The following is a 20744-nucleotide window of genomic DNA, read 5'->3' as shown; positions in this document are numbered from 1 at the left end:
GTTGTGTCAGTAGGAGTGGTTGCCATTTTTCCCCTCTGGGCTATGCACTCCTTTTGCAGACTTCTGTAACTGAGGCCATTTGTGTAAGGCGCAGAGGTTGAAGTTTGAGGTGCATTATTTGCGACTCCTTCCTATTTGTCATCTTTGCCTTGGTGTCAGGGCCTTTTTAGATAAATCCTGTACACATGCGTGGTTTGGAGGAGTTGCATAAATTTTTTTTAATGTCTTAAGGGTGCAAAGGCCCCTTTTTAAAGGGGGTAGTGTCATGTCTGTCTCCTGAGACCTGTGGTTCTGCAGGTGCTCTGGAGTTCTCCTGCTCAGGTGTTGGGGGATTGTGCTGGCTGGGTGTGTGTCTCCAGTCAGCCAATTACTTCAGGTCAGTACACATATAAGCTGTCTTCCCAGGTGTGGGTGTGGTTATCTGTCTCTGTTCTCATTTTCTCTCTGTGTGTAGTGTGAGCAGGTTCTATGTGTGCTAGCTGCAAGTAAAGTTTATTCTTTGGTTTTTGTTTGGTTATGCCGTTGGACTCCTGGTTAGTGTAGGTACTAGCGCTATAGCCAGGAGCCGTGATATGGCCTGCTAGCTTCCATATTTTGATCAAAATGTCAACTAATACCTGGCATTTATAGCAATTAAGTCAGCTACTAATGTTTGCTGCTGTATGATGTGATTATGGCTCTGTGTGTCTTCTTACTCTGTCCAGTTGTTCCTGTAGGTGGTGGCATGTGTATGTGTTCTAGCCTGGGTGCGTGGGTTCCTAGGTGCAACAAGGGCTCAGATCTGAAGACCAATGGGCCACCTTTATTGGGGTGATGTCCCCGCTCCGGTGGGTCAGTTTTACTTACCCTAGTAGAAGATAGGGAGAGGTGTTAATCTGTGGTAGTTTTACCTGTTGTTCCATATCAATCTGGGTCACGCTCTTGTGGGCCCGGTGCTCACTTGCCCACACGAACGTAACACCTTATTGATGAGTGCAGGTCTAAAGAACAGTATGAATATGGAACATAGATGACTAATATCAGTACTATGTGGAGAACTCCTCGGAAAGCTGCAAGCAAACATTATTCCAAGTGAGCAAAAGCTCTATCATCCAATTCTACCCAATTTCTTTGCTACCTTCTGACGCTAGTGCTAGCATTACTACCCACTCCGGAAGATACAGTATATAGAAGAACAATACTCAAAGAACTCCCAGTAATCAGAGACAAATAGTAACAGAACCGGCCACTAATGAACATCTGCTCCATAAAATCATTTCCACATTCTTCACTTGCATCATTATCTCCTATGTGATTATCTATACATTTCCCCAATTAGTGAATAGACAAATTCCTCCTCTATAACACATTATCATCTTCCATTTATTGTGCCAGGGAAATTTGTGCAATTCTGCATACCAATGCACTGATGGGAAGAGCTGATAAGGTTCCATCTAGATGGAATGGCCGCTATCACATCCGAGAATGACATCAGTTATTGCATCAGACATCAAATTCATCCAAATCTTTTCTGAAAAAAAGAAAGAAGGAAATACAGGTTGAGAAAACAGCAAATATTGTTTGTGACCTAAAAGCAGTAACGCTAATGGGAGTTGCACTGATGACAGCACAGTGATTGCAGAAAGCCTGCAGTCCTCATCGCTGGGACATATATAGCTGAGATAGAGCATCCAGCACTTGAGGTTACTGCCGTGCACAATACACGTGCTGGCTGGATCACTGCAGCAGGAGGGGCGATGAGGTGGGAAGCAGCATCATTCTGCTACAAGGAAGCAGGAGGTCCCAGAAGAAGGGAAGCTAAAAATACTGCCCTACTGCATACGCTGTAATGTGTGGTCCCGCCTGCTGCTCACTGCAGTGACTGCTGCGGTGCTCCCCCCTCTCCAGCTTGAGTGGTCCATGTTGCAGCCGGCACAAGGAGACATGCTTACATTCCTCATAGTGTCTGGTGGCTCCATCTGGCTGCTAATGGGTAAGAGCCTGCATAATGCTGGTCCTCCTTAATGAGTGCATGCTCCCCTGCCTAATGTAAGCTTATTCTTCCTGGGAGTGCTGTAAATGATGCCTAAACTGTTTAATGACTACCTGCAGAGATGTATAGTGGAATGTTCTATACTGATTCTAAGTGCATCCTTCCATATATATATATATATATATATATATATATATATATATATATATACATATATATACACACATAGGGATCAAGGGAAGAGATGAGCTTAGCAATCGGTATGATGCTTTGTAATATTGTATTAGCTGGGCTTTCTATAGGGCTGAATGGGAGTTATCTTTACCCGCTGAGTTGTTACAGTGCATCCAACAGAAAAATCAATAAAAAATTCAGCAATGTATCTGAATGTATTATTTAACCTATTAGAGTTTTTTTTTTTTTCTGCCGATGCAGTAGGTTTATTTGCAGTCCTTTTACAAATCTATAAATCATGGGCAGCAGCATACATTTCTAACTAACTGCAAGGAACCGCAGGGTGATGACATTCTCCTGTGTCATAAAAGTAATATTCCACCTTTCATCGTTTCATTCTAGCTATGTACCCTAGTTTTGTCATTGAGCTTGTTACAGTATTTTAGTGGCATGTATAGCAGCATCATTGGCTCATGTGCTTAGTACTGCAGGTGGAGGGATAGGGCATGCAGTATTCGGGATGCCGAAATATATCCTGTGTCTTTGATATAGCACAACACCGGATCTTTATAATTGTATACAGTATGTCAATATCAAAGTGTCTTTCTGAATCCGTGCAGCACTAGGAATTAAGGTATTACTGCAGTTAAGTCCAATAGCACAACCCCTGTCCCCAATGTCATATCCAGGATACTACTCCCAGGTATTCTTCTGCAGGGCCATCATGTGGCATGTGCCTGGCTGTAATATGAGAGATTGAATATGGTCGCTGGTGGTTTTCTTGCCCACACTGACAGAACAGTGGTAGGCAAAACCTTATCTTGACTTGCTAGATGTCTCTCAATTATTCACAAGTACAACCAAATCAGCTGTGAAGTGTTAGCACCCAATATCATAGCTGCTCATAATTTCTGGACTTCTGCGAGTTGGCTTTTGAGGGGAGAGGAATATATCTGAATTTTGAGGTGTTGATTGGAGTTGGGCTTTAACTAAGCCTCTTTTAAGCAGCATATTTAGTACCCTTGCTGGGGGATGCTTGACTAATACGCTGCTTATCAGGTTTAATCATGTATTAAAAACTTCTCTGAGAAAAGACCTAGATGGGTTAAAGGGGGTTTCCGGCACTCTTAACATTGATGACCTATTCTCAGGATAGGTCCTCATTATCTGATCAGTGGGGGTCCACCGCTCGGGACCCCCACCATTCAGCAGATTGAAGAGGCAGCAGTGAGCACTACAGCCTGTTCTCAGACCTGCTGGTACAATAGTTTGTCCTCAAAGGCCGACTGCACATTTTTATGCTTGCTGAAACTGGACGACAACAGGTTAAGCTGGGCAGTGTGTATTATTTGTAAACACAGCATTAAATACACATTGTAAGTGGCAGAATATTGTTTACCTATCTTTATGTTTCCAGTAGTATAAGTCAATATTTGCAAAGAAAAATACTTGTAAATACAGATTAAAAGGGCTTGCGCCACATTTAAAGTAATCCCCTAACCACGAGATAAGGTACTCCTACGCTCATAACGACAGGACATCTATGTCCCCCTGTGTGAATGGAGCTCTGATCAAGCGTATGTGATGCTGCTCCATTCATTTCAATGGGAATGCTGGAGATAGTTGAGCACTAGAACTTGGCTATCTCCAGTAGTTCCCTTAAAATGAATGCAGCAGTAGTGCACATTCATGGCCATCACTCCATTCATTTAAGCACCTTCAGGATCAGAAGGTTAGCCCTATCTTTTGGATAAGGATTGACATTAAATATTTGCATAGCCGCTTTAGGTGTGCTTATATATGGTGCATCCCAACCACGGGCAATGAACACTAATTACCATGCTGCACCTGTCCTTCCTTTTGGAATTAAATGGTAAGTACAGGTATAGCCCAACAATAAGTGGTAGATCATATGTGATACCTACAGCATGGAGACACCATTAAGGCTGTGTTCTCATATTCAGATACTGGCTTGCCAATAGCCATGCGATCTTGCGACCTTATTGGTAAGATTGCTTTTTTATTGGCAACTGCAGCTGGACGGAGTCTCGGCCTCAAGCCGGTACCTGTACATGAGAACACAGCTTAATATATTCTCTGGCAGGCTTGATTGGGGATGGTCATTCATCTTCCTGGTTGCCATGTAGTACCGCTGCAAGGGCAATGTCTGGTCACAGTGGCTTCAATATGAAAGGGGTTGTCTCTCATGAAACAACCCATTTAGTTTTTCTGTAAGGATGTTACAATTCATTGACAGCAACCAATGTTCTTGAATGGTGAAGGACTGAAACATGCTGTATAACGTTTTATTACACAATTATTAAGCTTTACATGGATAAAACCCTTTAAGAATCATAGTTACATGTTAATAAAGTCATAAAGGGGAATTTTCCTCATTTCTTTGTAGCAATTATCAAAACTATACACAGTGTTTCATTTACTGATTTCTCAAAGACCTATTGTTTGAGCATATAAACCCTGCTCATAGGAGGTGGCTCACAGTAATCCCATTAGTCATGGTAGTCAAGACAAGAAATTATTTTTGACCCCATTTAAAGGAGGAACATATGAGCTAGAATGTACATGGCAAAGAGAGATTCCTCTACCAGGATAACAAGTCTTTATGAGAGCATTTCCTGCAATGCACTAGGTAGCATCTTGGATCAGGAGTAAGAAGTAAACCCTGTATATATTATAGGAAACCATCAGCAGCTCCATGTTGCTACTTCTGCAAGAAGCTACAAGCTTTCCACTTTTATGTGCTGCTGAACAAACAGCATGCTGCTGCTTTGTGCAATCGTTTGTACATGTAGAATGAAGTTACCATTTGCCTTATTTTTGAACTATCTGAATACTGACTTCAGGAGCCATCTTTGGAGAATTCCGTTAATTCTTTACTGATTACATCTATGATAAATTTCTAAACCGATGCAAAGATGTGTTATATATAGATGCTAAATACAATCGCATGCAATTGTTTTGGAGGTTGAAGACAAGGTTGAAGGCATTTCAAGAGATAAATATAGTATATTTTCATAGGTTACACAGATTTAGCTTTTTTTAGACCTTCAGCTTAAATGTAGTCACCACGAATGCAAGAAAATCTGTATATGATACCCGTGGGTCCTGTTGCCATGTTGCCTACGTGCTGCACTATCTTAATGAATGAAGAGTGCTGATTTAAGGTCTCCATTAGTGAGATTGTGTTTCTTACCCCCATCTTGCCCTCACTGCTCCATCATTACGTATGCCTTTTCAATACTCTTCGGTCTGTCTGGTTGTGGAGCTTATCTAAATTACATAAAAATGTAAAATAACCAAACAGTGAGAGCGAGTCAGCAGGTTTTGCTTAGGTCAGCAATGGCGTATAAGGACATAAAGATTTGCTTGATGCACGCTTTCTGCTCTCCACATCATTTTTACTGTGGCTGTTTAGTTCCAGAAGAGCTCACCTTCCCTTATCCCTTAATATGCCAATTCTAATAGATATTGAAGAAGAAACATTGTATCCACCAGGCATAGAAAGGAGAGGAGTAGATAAATAGACTATTCATTATTAACCTTTACATATGCTAACGCAGCGGGTATTTGATTTGTAAGTATATTCAAACATTTTTACTTTGCCAGTGAAATTAATTTCTCTGATTTATGGGCTTGCTGATGAATAGAAGATGACAATCTGCTAGTGCTAACATTGCAACGCAAAATATTAGCATGCTGTAAATAATGTAATGTGATATAGGGAGGAACAGTACCACTACTATAGTATTTCCCACATGAACTAATTGCATTAATTGCATTACATACAATGTATATACAATAAAATGTAGCATTAGACAAGACTGGGGAAGTTATTGGTGCAACTTCAAATCTTAGGTTGTCATGATCCTAATAGAGCATATTGTCTATGTGACAGACCGATAATAGTAAGGCATATTATAGGATCCTTTTGCTTTAGAATAGTCATACAAATGAGTAACTTATCATATACAGTATATAGTACCCTATACAGTGCCACCTATTGGAAGGTAGCTATCCTATGAGTCAATATCAAACCTTTCAACAAGCCTAGCAACATGACTAGGGATGTGAGCCAAAGCAGAATATCCATGCACAGACCGCTGTTTTGGGCTTTCTTGTTCCTCATTGTGAGTTTGGGTGTAGGGAATGTTATTGGGGGGTAATGTTTCTCTTTGTAGAGAGCACCTCAGGAAAGAGCACCAGAAAGCTGTAGGGAGTATTACATAGACCATATAATGCTCCCTGAGAAAAAGTCATGCCAATGAGTAATGGAATAATCCTCCATATCACAACTAATTGGCATGTAATTACCCTATGAGTCAGTATCTGACCTTTCAGCAGATCAGGGGCATTGCATGGCCTCACTAAAGCTCTATGCCGCAGGATCACAATCTCCCTCTTTCTACTGCTTACACCTTACTTTGCTGATAAGCATTCCTGCTATCTGACCGAACTGTTGACTTATTTTGAAACTGAATAACACAGAACTACTGACAATACTCAGATTCCTGCTCCCAAGTGCATTATTTTACAATTAGTGACATTGAACTGCATTTTGACCATTTATCTAGTAAAACTAAATTGGTTTCCATGTTACATACACCACCAGGAGTATCAACCCTATTACACACTCTTGTGTCATCAGCAAACAGACCTTACTCATTAAACCTATGTCACTTACAAACACAGATAGTCCCCTACTTACGAACAAGTTCAGTTCCAGGAGCCTGCTCGTAAGTGCATTTTGTTCATATGTCCGAACAAATGCTTGTATGGAGGGAGATCGTAGGTGGATCCCGCTCCATACAACGTTGAGTGCAGGCTGTTTCTTACAGAATTGACGGTGGCAATTAAAACAATAACAGTTCCGATGAACTGTAAGAAACAGCCTTCACCCGACATTTGGGGGTCCCGTATGGCCTCCGCGATAAGATTGCGGGATGCCGTGCAGTTGCCATGGCAGCTGGGGGCCTTCTGAAAGCCTCCAAGGCTGCCTATGCCGAGTGCCTATCAAGCCTTGCCTATGGCATGGCTTGATAGAAGCCTGTCCAATCGCTGCACAGTATGATGTAATGCTATAGCATTACATCATACTGCAGGACAGGTTGTTTGTATCTTGTGACGTTCGTAACTCAGACGTTTGCAAGTAAGGGACTTTCTGTATATGAAAAAAGAATAGAATCGAGAACAGACCTTTGTGGTCATCACCACTTGTACTCAAGTCTCTGTTCAGAATATATACCATTAAAGGGACCCTGTCAAGTACCCTAAGCTGCCTGAGCTACGAGCATGTGCGTATAGTGATAGGCATGCTGATTTCAGAGGTCTGTCACTTATACTGATTGGTTTAGTGACTTTGCAAATCTTACTTTTGAAACCTTGCAGGGCCAGACTGGAGAGTCCAATGAAGCTCATGCATATTCATATATGCACCCACCTCCCTGTCTTCCTCCCTCCAGATGCTGATTGGTAGAACCTTTTGTGTTACTGTGCATACAGAAGCATCTGTCAATCAGCATCTGAAGGGAGGAAGACGGCAGGAGGAGTGTATATATAAAAAAATAATTGTGAGTTTCATTGGACTCCTCTCCAGTCCAGCCCTGCAAGGGTTCACATGTTAGATTTGCAAAACCACTAAACTGATAGGTATAAGTCACAAACCTCTGAATTCAGTGTGTCTATCACTATCCCCTGCTGTCTGCAGCCTGGACAGCTTATGGGGACCTGACAGGTTCCCTTTAACAACAACACTCTAATATCTATCCTTAAATTCAACCTCAAATTCACTGAAATATGCGAGGATTATGTCCCATACAAGCTCCGAATGTGCGTCTCTTGTGCTGATGATGTCACTTCAAGAGGCAGTTTGGAACTTCGCGATGAGTAATTCAATAGAGAATGGGTGATATTTACATGGCACACACTACAGCACTCGGCTATACTGCTCTGGGAGCTAGGCCGTTCTCACATAGGACACTTTTTACTGCGATTAGAGGGGTATCCTGAACACCATGCTAACCGTGGTACAACACCACCATTGATTTTAATGGGGTCTCGCAGACCATTACTCGAACGTGATGTTTTGTAGCACCACGATTTCTGAGCACTGGCTGCTCTATTTTCGCACGTTTTTGCGCTTTTTAATGCACCTCATCAGCCACCACAGTGATAGGGTGTGTCAAAAAACGCTGTCAAATGCTGTAAAATGGGTTCTAAAACGCAATTGCGGTAAAATGCAGCGTTTTATGAAAGTATGTGTGAGAGCAGCCTCAGTGTGTCATAGCGCTGCATAGCTGCACTGTTGGGACTCCTAGCTGCTTCTACTTTACAATAATAGCGCTTGCAGTCGCCCAAAGCAGATTTTCACAAACCGATTTGTGGCAAAGGTGGAATCCTTTGTCAATGCCACATTTATAGTCACTGAGGGCTTCATGTCCTCTTCATGAACAAAAGTAGAACTGTGGCAGAATGGGTGGTATTATGGCGTGGCAGTGACAGACGGAGGTAGAGGCAGCATTTTTTTGCAAAAATGAACCAACTTTACTTAAGTTTAGTTCATCACTCCATAGGAGTCTCATACATGGGTACATCGTCTTACATCACCTCTTTGGCCTGGCAACAGCAAATTACCTGACATTCACTCAGGTCTTCACAGGTCTTCACAGAACGCACCTACCTAAATCTACCTCCCTACCTGTAACCCCAACCTATACCACCCCAAAGGAGTTACGTATCTGCACACGATGCGACAGACTACCCCTCTACACCATCTCTTCTCTCTATGTCAGGTGATTTGCTGCACCCTCATAACACACCTCATTACTCAACAATGCCTATCCTCACAGGCAACACATTCCTAGCTGTCACTAACAAACCTGAACCCCTCAAATTACTGCAGGCCTGCAAACCACTAAAGTCTTTAAGGTATGCACACCTTATTGAGGTTGAGCCTAACTCATGGGTTCTCTTGGCGATTGGACCGTCCCACACTGGCACATGCCATCCAGATCCAATTGCCTCACCATGCTCGGCCTACAGAGTGGCTGCTCCAGTCTCCGGCTTCTCTAGGCATCAGCATAGCCTGGCTTCAGTCTTTGGTCTGGGTTTCCAGGCTTCCTCCAGTCAGGGTCTCCCAGGATCTCAGACCACCCCACACCAGCCCATGGTCAGGATTTATGGCTCTGTAGTGAGGTTGGTCAAGAAAAAAGTGGGAATAAGGCACAACCCTTAGATGTATATGCAGATACACATGTCTTTGTCATAAGAATATCAGTTTTTATTTGATAAAACCAGTTCAGAAGATGCAACGCGTTTCGAAGCAATACAATTCTTCTTTAGTATTGCTGGGAGCATACTGTATACAATATACATGAAAGAAGTATTGTATTGCTTCGAAACACGTTGCACGCACTCCCCCATACAGAACATGCAATGTGCAGTGTCCATGGAGGTCGGACAGAACACATATGGGTGTCTATGTGACCTTAGTAGTAAATGGTCCTCGCAGATTCACTGAGATTCTAGTCAACTACCTGGGCTCACCTCGGTTTGGACCTTTGCATTTTATGAGACCACAGATTTTGCATACATGTAAACATCATGGACTCTGTTTAAGTCTTTTTATCTAATACGAGATGAATTGGGTCTTTTATCTATACACCAAATGGAAGGTGAGCGCATGTCAGTGTTTTCTAATAGCCGCTAGAGATCACTGATCCCATCAAAGCTTCTGGGCCCCAATACAAAATCTGTAACAGGGCCCCCAACTATAATGCTTTATTCATAGTACTGGGCTCCCTATATGGAGAAGAGAGGCCTTATGGAACCCCTAAGGCTCCTGGGCGCGGGTGCAACCGCATTCCCTATAGTTACGCCAGTGCCGTAGACCACAAAAAGGTACCGGAACACAATGATAATCGCAGTGATCATGGTTATTGGTCCTCTTTACTCGACATTCAGGCTAGTCACAATGTGATGTCATCTTGGTGCTTCATCAAGATAATCCAGCTTTTACTGAAATTACAACATCTTTATCCCTACTTGGAATTCGGTTCTCTGCATGTCATCATTTTGGGCCGTGCTTTGTGCACAGCATGGGGCTGTATAAATTAGATTAGCTGCTGTATCATATCAGAAGGGCATAGATTAGTGCATACTCAGAGGGTAAACAAAGGCTTCTCATTATTAAGACATAGTGACTGTAGCATGCTGGGATTCATTTACCGTTCGAATTGATCACAAATAGTTGCACTTTAGTACAAATCATAAAATCTGCCAAGTCTTGGCTGTACTCTCATATTCTGAGAGGATGGCACTACGGGGATAACTGCATATGACATCCTATAATAAATAAAGACGATTAGTGGGGATTAAGGCCATGTGGAGAAAGCATGAAAAAAGAATGACCTTAAGTTCATTTATTGCAGGCTATTTTAGGTCAGTGTAGGCCGTACACGTAATCTGCTGCCGAGGGAACAGCGTGGCTGTAGGCAGCCCCCTATAAGCAATGCCCTGTCATTTATTCATGTCCAAAATGAATCAGAACGCGCTCTCCACAAATCAAAGCCTCTCTTCACAATATGACTTACATTGTTGTGCAGTCCAATTCCTACCAGCCTGTGAAGACAGAGAAGCAACTGACTGCCCCATGATCTATTTCATAGGACTTGTAGGAAAGTTCGGAAACTCATAATACAATCTGTATCAGTAGTAATGCAGAATAGTCTTTTCCAACCCAGTATCATTGCAGGCTGACTGTAAGATGCCTGCAGAAGAAGACATACCGTAGGTACACAAATTTAACTAATGCTGCAAAATCATGCTTCGTGGGAGCATTCATGTGCCAGCAACTATTACCTTAGGGGACCATGTGTGGATTACATATATGATACATTAATAGGTCACTATGAGAAGACATCAGCATCACTGCTGTCCTCATCTAGCTTTATATATTGGCCATGGTTTTAGCTGAAAAAGAACAATGCACGAAGAAACAACACAGACAAAAACAAATCTACAATCACTTTATTTTTAGGTCCATTATACACTTTCCCCTGTTAAGAAGTATGCATTAACTTTGTAATAAAATGAATTATCTTACAGCAAGCTTTCAAGGCTCCTTGGCCTCTACCTCAGGCTTACAATAACTTATTGAAACCCTTACAAAAAAGGTAAGAAAGCCTGTAAAGCTCTCTGTAATGTAATTTCTATTTGTCAGCCATTAAAAGCTATCATATCTATAAGATTACTTTGTTTCTCTTGCTGGGAAAAATAACATTTTGTACTACTGTCAAAGGCTCTTTATAATATAAGAAGATTCACCATAGGTACTAAGCATTAGAAACATCAAATATACAATTATTAAAGATTAAACACAAGCAGGCGAAAAATAAATCAATTGAAAACGAGCCGCACACATCTGCTTCTTCTCCGCTTTGCATCACATTACAAGTCACAAAGCCACTTTTCTATGGATAGGCCGAGTAAATGCCATAGGTGTCACCAGAGTCCTGTAACTGGTAAGTTCTGGCTGTAAATGAGATGTGTAATGGTGGGTTGAATATAAACTTTTATATATAAATAAAGACAGTAAAACCTCTACTAACGTTGGTAATCTGTCCAAAAGCAATCGGCTTTACCGGAAAACGTTGCTACTCAAGGTAATTATTTCCATAGGAATCAATGTAAATCCAATTAATTTGTTCTAGACATTCCAAAAAAAACACACCAAACCAGATTTAATGGAGAATACATATGGTCTTTAATACCAAAAACAATAACAATAAATGAATATAAAGGACTACTGTAAAGAATAAATGTGTTATCTGTGGTGTTACATAGACCTGCAGGTCACATCTACTACATCATCTATCCTCAGCATTATCACTGTGTTCTCTGTGGTGTTACACATGACTGCAGGTGACATCTGCTGTATTACAGTACATCATCTGTCCTCAGCGTTATCACTGTGTTCTCTGTGCTGTTACATAGGACTGCGGGTGACATCTGCTGTACTACAGTAAATCATCTTTCCTCAGCGTTATCACTGTGTTCTCTGTGGTGTTACGTAGGACTGCAGGTGACATCATTATCTGTCCTCAGCGTTATCACTGTGTTCTCTGTGGTGTTACATAGGACTGCAGGTGACATCTGCTGTATTACAGCACATCATCTGTCCTCAGTGTTATCACTGTGTTCTCTGTGGTGTTTCATAGGACTGCAGGTGACATCATTATCTGTCCTCAGCATTATCACTGTGTTCTCTGTGCTGTTATATTGGAGTACTATTGTACTGTACTGTACTGTACTAGTGTATTACCCATCGCCGATGATGGAGAAGGGTGGGTTGCATTAGCAGCAGAAGGAGCATACGCTGAGCAGGAGATCACGTGGGTTCAGCAGCAAGGTCACATGGGCCGGCACATGCCGGTGTAATTATAGGCAACCAATATTACTAGAAACTAAATTTTGGCTAAAATAACATCCTTATTCGAAATCGGACTTAGTAGATGTCAATGCTAGTAGAGATTTTACTGTACTCCCATTATGATGCATTACATTGAGAGTCACGAGGTGCTGCTATTAGCCTGCTCTTTTATTAGACCCCCTGTCCACGGCCTGTCCACGCTGCAGGGGAACAGGGGGAGAGCTGTCAGGTCTCTGCAGTTAGCCTATCTGACAGATAGGCTCACCTCAGAGAATCGCTGCAAATCGCAGCATGCCGCGAATTGAATCCCGCGAGCGGAGAATCGCTATGATTCTCCGCTCCTGGACAAGGGGCAGTGCTTTCAATAGCAACGCCATGGAAAGTGTTCACTGCGTTACCCGCGGCCGGATTATCACCGCGAGTAACGCAATGAATTATCACCCGTGGACAGGCAGCCCTAGGGTCATGAAGGAAAGGTTCCAACAATAAATGTATAGTAGCAAATTGCTGTTTACACATTTAGGTAATGCACAGTATAAGGGCTCCTTCACAGGTTACAGCATATTATGCATGCAGGGTTTGTGCATAATACTCTGTATCAATATGCCACGGGGTCCCATGTTGCCGCTCAGACATATTGTGTGAAAAACGTATGCAATAAAGACTGCAGCATGCTCTATATCGGTGCATATTACGCACACATACAGACATGGCGATTGATGGGAATGACAGTACGTACTTGCCGCGTGCCGTGCAACTGCCCCATGCAGGTGGCACGCAGTGTGAAGCCGTCCTAAGGGTAGCATCAACTATGAAACCTATACTATAACTGATTTGTGACCATTCAATACAAATGTGTTGTATATCCATATGCATGCTGACTCCAGGTATATTTGGGCCATGGGCAGATAAAGCTACATTAGGCCTTTGCTAAGCTTATAGAGTGTCTAACTAGATCACCATACAACCACCAAGCCCTGTGGGCCCTAGCATGAGTTCAGGTATGCCTAAAGCTGACTGCGGATGTGTTCGAATAGGGCAGTATGGTTTAGCACCATTACCAAACTACAAAATAACATAGCAGAAGCACATGTAATTGCATGTAGATGGATTTTGTGTTTTTTTTATGCTTTCTCTTCAGTATGCTAATAGTGCCACACCATTACTCTACTACAGCGATACTGCCCCCCTGGAGGAGTAATAACTGGTAGCAATGGATGGGAGTCGTAGCCAGTTTTCTATGTGATAGAGCTAAAAATTCCCTCTACAAAATGAGAACAACAGTATAATTAATCACATTAGACAGAACTTTCACATATTTTCATTGTGTTTGTACACATTAAATCGCACAAGGTCATCATATGCAATTTATTTTAATCCCTTAACGACCACCCATATGTCTTTGTACAGCGACCGTTAAAGGGGTTGTCCCGCGCCGAAACGGGTTTTTGTTTTTTTTTAACCCCCCCCCCCCCGTTCGGCGCGAGACAACCCCGATGCAGGGGTCAAAAAAACAACCCGCACAGCGCTTACCTGAATCCCGGCGGTCCGGCGTCTTCATACTTACCTGCTGAAGATGGCCGCCGGGATCCTCTGTCTCCGTGGACCGCAGGGCTTCTGTGCGGTCCATTGCCGATTCCAGCCTCCTGATTGGCTGGAATCGGCACGTGACGGGGCGGAGCTACACGGAGCTACACGGAGCCCCATTGAGAAGATAAGAAGACCCGGACTGCGCAAGCGCGGCTAATTTGGCCATCGGAGGGCGAAAATTAGTCGGCACCATGGAGACGAGGACGCTAGCAACGGAGCAGGTAAGTATAAAACTTTTTATAACTTCTGTATGGCTCATAATTAATGCACAATGTACATTACAAAGTGCATTATTATGGCCATACAGAAGTGTATAGACCCACTTGCTGCCGCGGGACAACCCCTTTAAGGGGTTTTATACTGATGTAATCGCCTTTTTACAGAACTGCATCAGAACCCTGACATGGGTCTCCTATGCCCGAAGGAGTGAGTGTATGGCTGTAGGATTACAATCTGGCACTTCTACAAACAGTGGGGACCGGTGAAACCTCAGATCCCTGCTGTTCAATCCTTTACATGCGTTGGTCAATGTGACCGCGACATGGAAAAGACTGACAGAGGGAGGGACTTTCTCTGCCACCCATTGGACCCCTGCTATTATATTGCGGAATCCCAATAGGTTGGTATAACACTCAGAGTCTTGAATATGGTCCCTGGTTTTGCTAGCTACGATGGCCTATGAGGCTCAGCTTCTGGGTGAGCTTCATGGGCTTTATAGTACACTGCTATATTGAAGTATTATAACAACACTCACATGTGATGATAATCAAGTTCCCTGGTGGGATAAAAAGTAAAAAAATAAATGAAAACGTCAAAACCCCACATTTTCCCTTTTACTATGTAAAAAAAATAATCACAAGTCTGGTATCGCTGTGTTCATAATGACCCAGAGAAAAAAAGGTAGTATATCATTTAACCTGTGTGGTGCCTGTCATGAAAAAAAAATTGCAAAAAACATGGCGAAAATAGCTAATTTTGCCTACCTTGCCATACAAAAAACTAGAATAGAAACTGATCAAATTGTTATATGTATCAAGGTGGTACCATTAAAAAGTACAGCTTATCCCGCAAAAAAACCCCCTCATATAGCACTGTTGACAAAAAGAGAAAAATGCCAGGGGTCTTTGAATGCAACGATAAAAAAATAATAATAAAAAAAACCTTAAAAAGTTGCAAAAAGCCATTTATAAACAGATATTACATAGATCTATATCTATCTATCTATAGATAGATATGACATGGATTAATATGATATAGATAGATATGATATAGATTATCTATCTTATATCTATATCATGTCTATCTGATAGATGGATAGACAGATATGACATAGATACATAGCTATCTGTCATATCTATCGGTCTGTAATGAGTTGTAAAGACATACATTTACTTATTCATAATATTTAGTAGTCACCAAGCAGTTTTCAGAATAACGGTAGTGGAAACAGCATGTAAAGTTGGAGCGACTGCAGGTCCTATAGATGATGTGCCTCATGCAGTCACAAGCGCCTTTAGCACCTTGGACAGAGCTAATCTTCTGAGCTCCTTAACTCCAGTTAAACTCTAACAAATACTCAAATTGTTTAATTTGGGTATAAGGTCAAAACTTTTGAGGGATTGACATTTTACCAACACTCGGAATAAGTAGTGCAAAGTGCAGACACATACCGTACCTGCAGATAGACCTAGCAGCCCTGCCTAAAGTCCTCTAGACATGAATATTGTGGAAATGTATCAACAGTGTAATGGGAACAATGGGGAAAATTCCACTGAATTGATCACTTTTACCATAATGAAGCATATGATACATCTGTTTAGCACAACTGGCTGGCACGTTAGGCCATATTTGCGCGCTTAATTGCAGTTCCAAGATTTGCACCTGCAATATGCAGTAGATAGAACCCGTTGTTTTCAATGGGTTTGTTTACATTAATGTTTTATAGGACCTGTTCTATTTTCCCGTGGCCTCATAGAGGGCTAGGTTAGTGTGCAAATGCGCACACAAATGCACAATACGCAGTGCAATTCAGTGAAAAAAGAACATATCTGGACCTCATTAGACTAAACAGCCTTTTAAATCAGGGATGGGGTGATGTGAACAGGCGCTGTGTGCACAAAAAGTACAGTACTATCCGCCAATATGCACATCATTCACTGCGCAAATATGTGGCGCTGGAGCGTATTTGTACATACATCCGTCTGAAGCCGTCCTAACAGGGGGAGGTCTTTACAGTTCAAGCAAAAAGATATTGATGTGTGCAATTTGCCTGGAATTAGGGCGATTACTCATCCTTGGGCCTTATTCACATGATGGTATACGTTAATACATTCGTCCGTACGCGCCGGATAATTGCATGAATGAAGAATTGTCGCGATCAAATTCCGATCTTTAACTGGCGTGTTTTATATCATTCACACAGGTACGGCTGCTGCATATTGGCAAAAAAATACGCTATGGGGAAGAAAACTATTGATCGCTGCAAAATGCTCAGAATGACCAATAACGCTTAATTAGCACGAGCTGTCTTCCTTTTGCAGCACTGTACGCAGGGAAACTCCCTCTCCCTCCCTTTTTTCTGCTCTCACAGAAGTCTATGGGAGCTTCTTGCATATTTTGGCAAAAGATAGGGCAAGACTAGAGATGAGCGAGTATACTCGCTAAAGGCAATTGCTCGAGCGAGCATTGCCTTTAGCGAGTACCTGCCCGCTCGAGGCAAAAGGTTCAGGTGCCGGCAGGGAGCTGCGGGAGAGAGCGGAGCGGAACGGAGGGGAGATCTCTCTCTCCCCCCCCCCCCCCCCCCCCCGCTCCCTCCTGCTGACTGCCGCTACTCACCGCTCACCCTGCGCCGGCACCCGAACCTTCAGTCTCGAGCGGGCAGGTACTCGATAAAGGCAATGCTCACTCGAGCAATTGCCTTTACCGAGTATACTCGCTCATCTCTAGGCAAGACCTATCTTTTGACGTGGCATATAAAATCGGTGACCATGTTGGTTGCTGATGTGCTATTTTTCCCAACGTGATTTTTCTACACACCCAAAAATCGCTAATCTGAATGAGTACATTGAAATCCAATGCTTCAGATGATCGCAATTTTTGGGCGATTTCTTTAGGCGGCTAATTACCGGCATAAATACGGTTGTGTGAATTAGGCCTTTCTAGGTGAGCAGTGGTTGAGAAGCACATCTTCTAGTTCAAGAAGTTTCTGCACACCAGGGAATTTATAGGAATTTTTGAAACCTCCTTTCAGATTTAGAAAATTGCTGCTGCACCAAAGTACAAGTGGGAGATAGATGCTTTATTAACCCCTTCCTATCTGTCATATGGCTATATATACCCTAACTGCATATGCCCCATGCTGTTAGGACGTACATTATATAAATGTGTACAGCATATGCTATGTTTGCAGTGGACTCAGTAGGCGATCCCGCTTTATACACCGGGGGTATCAGCTGTCCTTGACAAGGCCACAAGATAACATCGATCGCAGCTATTAGCCCTTTAAATGCAACTCTTATTTCTGACAGCGGCATTTAAATCTCCCAATTGATCTGGATTTAAATGTTCCGAATGGCCCTGCCGAAATAAGATCACATGGGAGCCATCTGTGTGTCATGGCAGCATGGGACCTTTTTAATGGCCCCCAAGGCTGCAATTAAGACATGCCTGTGGCATGTTTTTAATAGGCAGCCTGTAATATAGTATAATGTAAGTTCAAGTAACCTATGAGGATTAAAAAAAATAAGTAAAATGAAGAGTTTTTAATTACTACAAAAATAAAAAATACTGAAAGTTGAAGAAACCTTTTTCTGAGTCGTCGCATAAAAAAATAAAAGCGCAAAAATTGATATCACTGCATTCATAGAGGTCCAATTTACTAAAATATCACATTATTAATCCAACGTGCTAAACGCTGTCAGAAAAAAGATACACAAAGACAGAACTGCGCCTATTTTGTCACCCTGTCTCCAAAAAAGAAACAAATTGAGCAAAAAGAGCTCATATATACCCCAAAATGGTACTAATAAAAACTACAGTACACCCCCGAAAAAAATGAGCCCTCATGCAGTCTCATTCATGGTATAATAAAAACATTATATGTTGAAAAGGTGCTGAAGAAAACAATTTAAAAACAAAAAATAAAGTTTTTCTAACAAAAATATAAATTTGGTTTCTCTGCAATTATATTGATGCACATAATAAAGATCACATGCCTTTTATAGTGCACCATGAACACCATAACAACAGATATCCCTCCCCCCCCCCCCCCCCCCCCCCTCGTAAACTGGTGGAATTGCATTTCTTTCCCATTTCACCCCATTTAGAAATTCTTAAAGGGGGTTTCCGGGGAAATACTATTGATGACCTATGATTGGGATAGGTCATCAAAAAATCATCTGCTGGGGTCCGTGGCTCGGGCCCCCGACCGATCAGCTCAACGGGCACATGCAGTCAGCGCCACAGTAACACAGAGGTCGGAGCAGAAGCCTCCGTGCCGACCTCCATGAAGTGGCTGGCACTTGTAACTGCAGGCACAGCTCTCATTGAAATCACTGTAAGGAGGTCGGCGAGGAGGCATCTGCTCCGATCTCTGTGTATTTTGAGCGGAAGTCTTTGCACTGACCTCCCATGTTGTGGCCTGCGCTTGTAACTGTAGGCCGGGCTCCTACTGATTTCAATGAGAGCCGTGCCTGCAATTACAAGCGACGGCCACTTCATGGAGGTCAGCGCAGAGGCTTCTGCTCCGACCTCTGTGTTATTGCGGCGCTCACAGCATGCACCCGCTCAGCTGATCGAGCAACTGACCCCAGACAATCAACTGGGTTCGCTATACTGCACATGGTCCTCACGGCTTGCCATCGGACATGCGCAGTACGATTTTTTATTTTTTTAAATCTCCAGCTTTCTTGCAGGATCCACACAAAAATGGAGCATGCTGCTATTGATTTTCTGGACCAAAAGGTCCGCAAAACAAATCTGCATGCTTAAGTTAATTTGCGGACACCCATGCTTCCCTATGGGCGGCTTGATTTGCAGATCTCTCGCGGGACGCACGGTTTCCACAAATCAAACCCCCTGAAGGCCTTAGTCTTCCAATGCAATATATCGTACGTTAAATGATAACACTGGAAAATACAACTTATCCCCCAAAAAACAAGCCCTTATAGGAATATGTCACTGGAAAAATAAAAATATACACAGGTCCTCCCTTACCTATGTAGAGAACCTGGGGTTTGCCAACCCCTCTCTCACCTGGTGAGCGCTCTATCTGGCAGTCAATCCCTCTCTCACCTGGTGAGCCCTCTATCGGGCAGTCAACCCCTCTCTCACATTGTGAGCCCTCTATCGGGCAGCCAACCCCTCTCTCACCTCGTTAGCCCTCTATCAGGCAGCCAACCCCTCTCTCACCTGGTGAGCCCTCTATTGGGCAGCCAACCCCTCTCTCACCTGGTGAGCCCTCTCTTGGGCAGTCAACCGCTCTCTCACCTGGTGACCCCTCTATTGGGCAGCCAACCCCTCTCTCATCTCGTGAGCCCTCTATCGGGCAGCCAACCCCTCTTTTCCCTGGTGAATTCTCTTTTGGGCAGCCAACCTCCCTCTCACCTGGTGAGCCCTCTATCGGGCAGCCAGAGAAGGAATGCAGAGGTTGCAGCTCACAAACTGTTCCATGAACTCCCAAAGAACAGAATGGAGAGGGCTCTCCATTATTTTTCTGTCTATATGCAGCGGCTGGTGGCAACCTCATCAGGTAGGATGGACGTGGGACTACTACTCTAAGACATTACGGCATATCCTGAGGCTATGTTATAAATGTCTGAGATAGAAATAACCCTGTAAGTAGGCTAGTAGAAAAATACAGTGTATGGATATTTCTGGTATGGTTGTCTTATTGTTTCTCATTAATATGGTTATTTATGTTGGTTTTTTGCTATACGATGGTTCCTTAATTCTTTCAAGAAAAAAAATTCTGCAATAGGGTTTTTTCACTTCTTTCAAGGAACTGATGGCATCGGTGCCACTATGTGACGACTAGACTAGATATGTAAAATATAGTGGGGCCAACCATAGCAACATGTTTTTATTTCCAAGCCCTCACCTGGAAAATGAGCGAAATAATTAGATGTGTTGCTATAGCTACACCGGCGTTCCTATTTGCACTATTTCCATATATGACCCTATGTTTCTGGGAGGATATGCTGACGTTATTCTAGACTATCTATACTTACTTTAGCTTAGTGGATATGAATCTTGTATAGCTTGAATGGAGCTGCGTTGTGTGGGTGAAGAACACTCCCAGCAGGTAAAACTATAATAATGGAAGCCGTACATCTATTAATTGATGTACTGTACATAGTTATAGCGGCTTCAGTCAATGTGAAAGAATGTATAAAGTCTATGTGCATTTTATGCCACCAAATGCAAAGAGCTACAGCAGCTGAGCTCTAAATATTGTTTTTCTCAATATCCGTCCTGATCTGTATGCCTAAGTACATAGCAACATATATTATGGGATATTTAGTCCAGTATGTAGGACTACAGTGAAATTTAGAAAGACAGTAG

General features: G+C 42.6%; 1 protein-coding gene across 2 annotated transcripts in view; it reads left to right on the top strand.

Moving 5' to 3' along the window:
* Window positions 1-1899: 1899 nt before the first annotated feature.
* The window catches only part of ACSL6 (acyl-CoA synthetase long chain family member 6), a 176528-nt gene continuing 157683 nt past the window's right edge, over window positions 1900-20744 (top strand). The window contains exon 1 of one of the 2 annotated variants that reach the window (XM_066591136.1): window positions 1900-1972. In XM_066591136.1, coding sequence (XP_066447233.1) covers window positions 1900-1972 — 73 coding nt within the window. The remainder of the gene's footprint in view (window positions 1973-20744) is intronic. The other variant, XM_066591137.1, reaches the window with a different exon arrangement.

The sequence above is a fragment of the Eleutherodactylus coqui genome, chromosome 2 (genome assembly GCF_035609145.1).
Source record: "Eleutherodactylus coqui strain aEleCoq1 chromosome 2, aEleCoq1.hap1, whole genome shotgun sequence".
NCBI lineage: Eukaryota > Metazoa > Chordata > Amphibia > Anura > Eleutherodactylidae > Eleutherodactylus > Eleutherodactylus coqui.
This window is presented reverse-complemented; position numbering and strand designations above follow the sequence as displayed.